The following is a 1,431-nucleotide window of genomic DNA, read 5'->3' on the forward strand; positions in this document are numbered from 1 at the left end:
CACATATACACACGGTGAAGGGGGATCACACACATGTCTACACGGGTGGGGGGGGGGTATTGTATACCGTATCATCCTCAGCCATACAACAAGATGCAAATTTGTAAATATTAAACCTGGAGACTAGGCTTGTAAATGAGCATGTAATTCTTAAAATACTGAAGGTACGTGAAGCCACTTAACAGAATACCCCCCCTTGTTAGATTCCTAATGACCGAATTACCAGCTTCCTTGGACGACTTCCATCTTGGAGCATCAATCACGTAGACACTAACGTCACTTCTGACACCTTAGAAATACCAGGCTTTTCTGTCAACACAATAAACTTTTGAATTACCTTCAGTTCTATAGTGTATATGTATTTTTTTGAGATATATATATACAAGAGTTGTTACATTCAACGAACCCGTTCTGTGGGGCGGGTTCGATTCCCGCACGAGGCAGAAACAAATGGGCAAAGTTTCTTTCACCCTGAATGCCCCTGTTACCTAGCAGTAAATAGGTACCTGGGTGTTAGTCAGCTGTCACGGGCTGCTTCCTGGGGGTGGAGGCCTGGTCGAGGACCGGGCCGCGGGGACACTAAAAAGCCCCGAAATCATCTCAAGATAACCTCAAGATTCTTGTACAGCCACTAGTACGCCTAGCGTTTCGGGCAGGTCCCTGGGATACGATCCCTGCCGCGAAGAATCGTTGTTACAACCAAGTACACATTTTACTGTTGCGTTAAACAGAGGCTACAGTTAAGGATTTGCGCCCAGTAAATCCTCCCCGGCCAGGATACGAACCCAGGACAAAGCGCTCGCGGAACGCCAGGTGAGTGTCTTACCACTACACCACGGAGACTGTATGTTCTTGAGTTACTTAATTTCCGTGTTGGTGTCGTCCACAGGTGTTCTATCCCTCCCATCCATGTGGAAGAGGATAGAGGAACGTTCTATGAGGATAGAGGAACGCTCTATGAGGATAGAGGAACGCTCTATGAGGATAGAGGAACGCTCTATGAGGATAGAGGAACGCTCTATGAGGATAGAGGAACGTTCTATGAGGATAGAGGAACGCTCTATGAGGATAGAGGAACGCTCTATGAGGATAGAGGAACGCTCTATGAGGATAGAGGAACGCTCTATGAGGATAGAGGAACGCTCTATGAGGATAGAGGAACGCTCTATGAGGATAGAGGAACGCTCTATGAGGATAGAGGAACGCTCTATGAGGATAGAGGAACGCTCTATGAGGATAGAGGAACGCTCTATGAGGATAGAGGAACGCTCTAAGAGGATAGAGGAACGCTCTATGAGGATAGAGGAACGCTCTATGAGGATAGAGGAACGCTCTATGAGGATAGAGGAACGCTCTATGAGGATAGAGGAACGCTCTAAGAGGATAGAGGAACGCTCTATGAGGATAGAGGAACGCTCTAAGAGGATTTAG

The 1,431-nt window shown here is 47.0% G+C and overlaps 1 protein-coding gene across 1 annotated transcript; it reads left to right on the plus strand.

The window, feature by feature from the left end:
• The first annotated feature begins 909 nt into the window (after positions 1-909).
• On the plus strand, positions 910-1,431 carry LOC138359627 (golgin subfamily A member 6-like protein 7). The gene has a single exon (XM_069319034.1). It carries the CDS (start codon positions 910-912, stop codon positions 1,429-1,431), a length of 522 nt encoding a protein of 173 aa, XP_069175135.1.

Source organism: Procambarus clarkii, chromosome 92, assembly GCF_040958095.1.
Source record: "Procambarus clarkii isolate CNS0578487 chromosome 92, FALCON_Pclarkii_2.0, whole genome shotgun sequence".
Taxonomy (NCBI): Eukaryota; Metazoa; Arthropoda; class Malacostraca; order Decapoda; family Cambaridae; genus Procambarus; species Procambarus clarkii.

Bases quoted from the DNA above. Each gene is read 5' to 3' on its own strand.
- LOC138359627 (XM_069319034.1), top strand. From the start codon at position 910: ATGTGGAAGAGGATAGAGGAACGTTCTATGAGGATAGAGGAACGCTCT.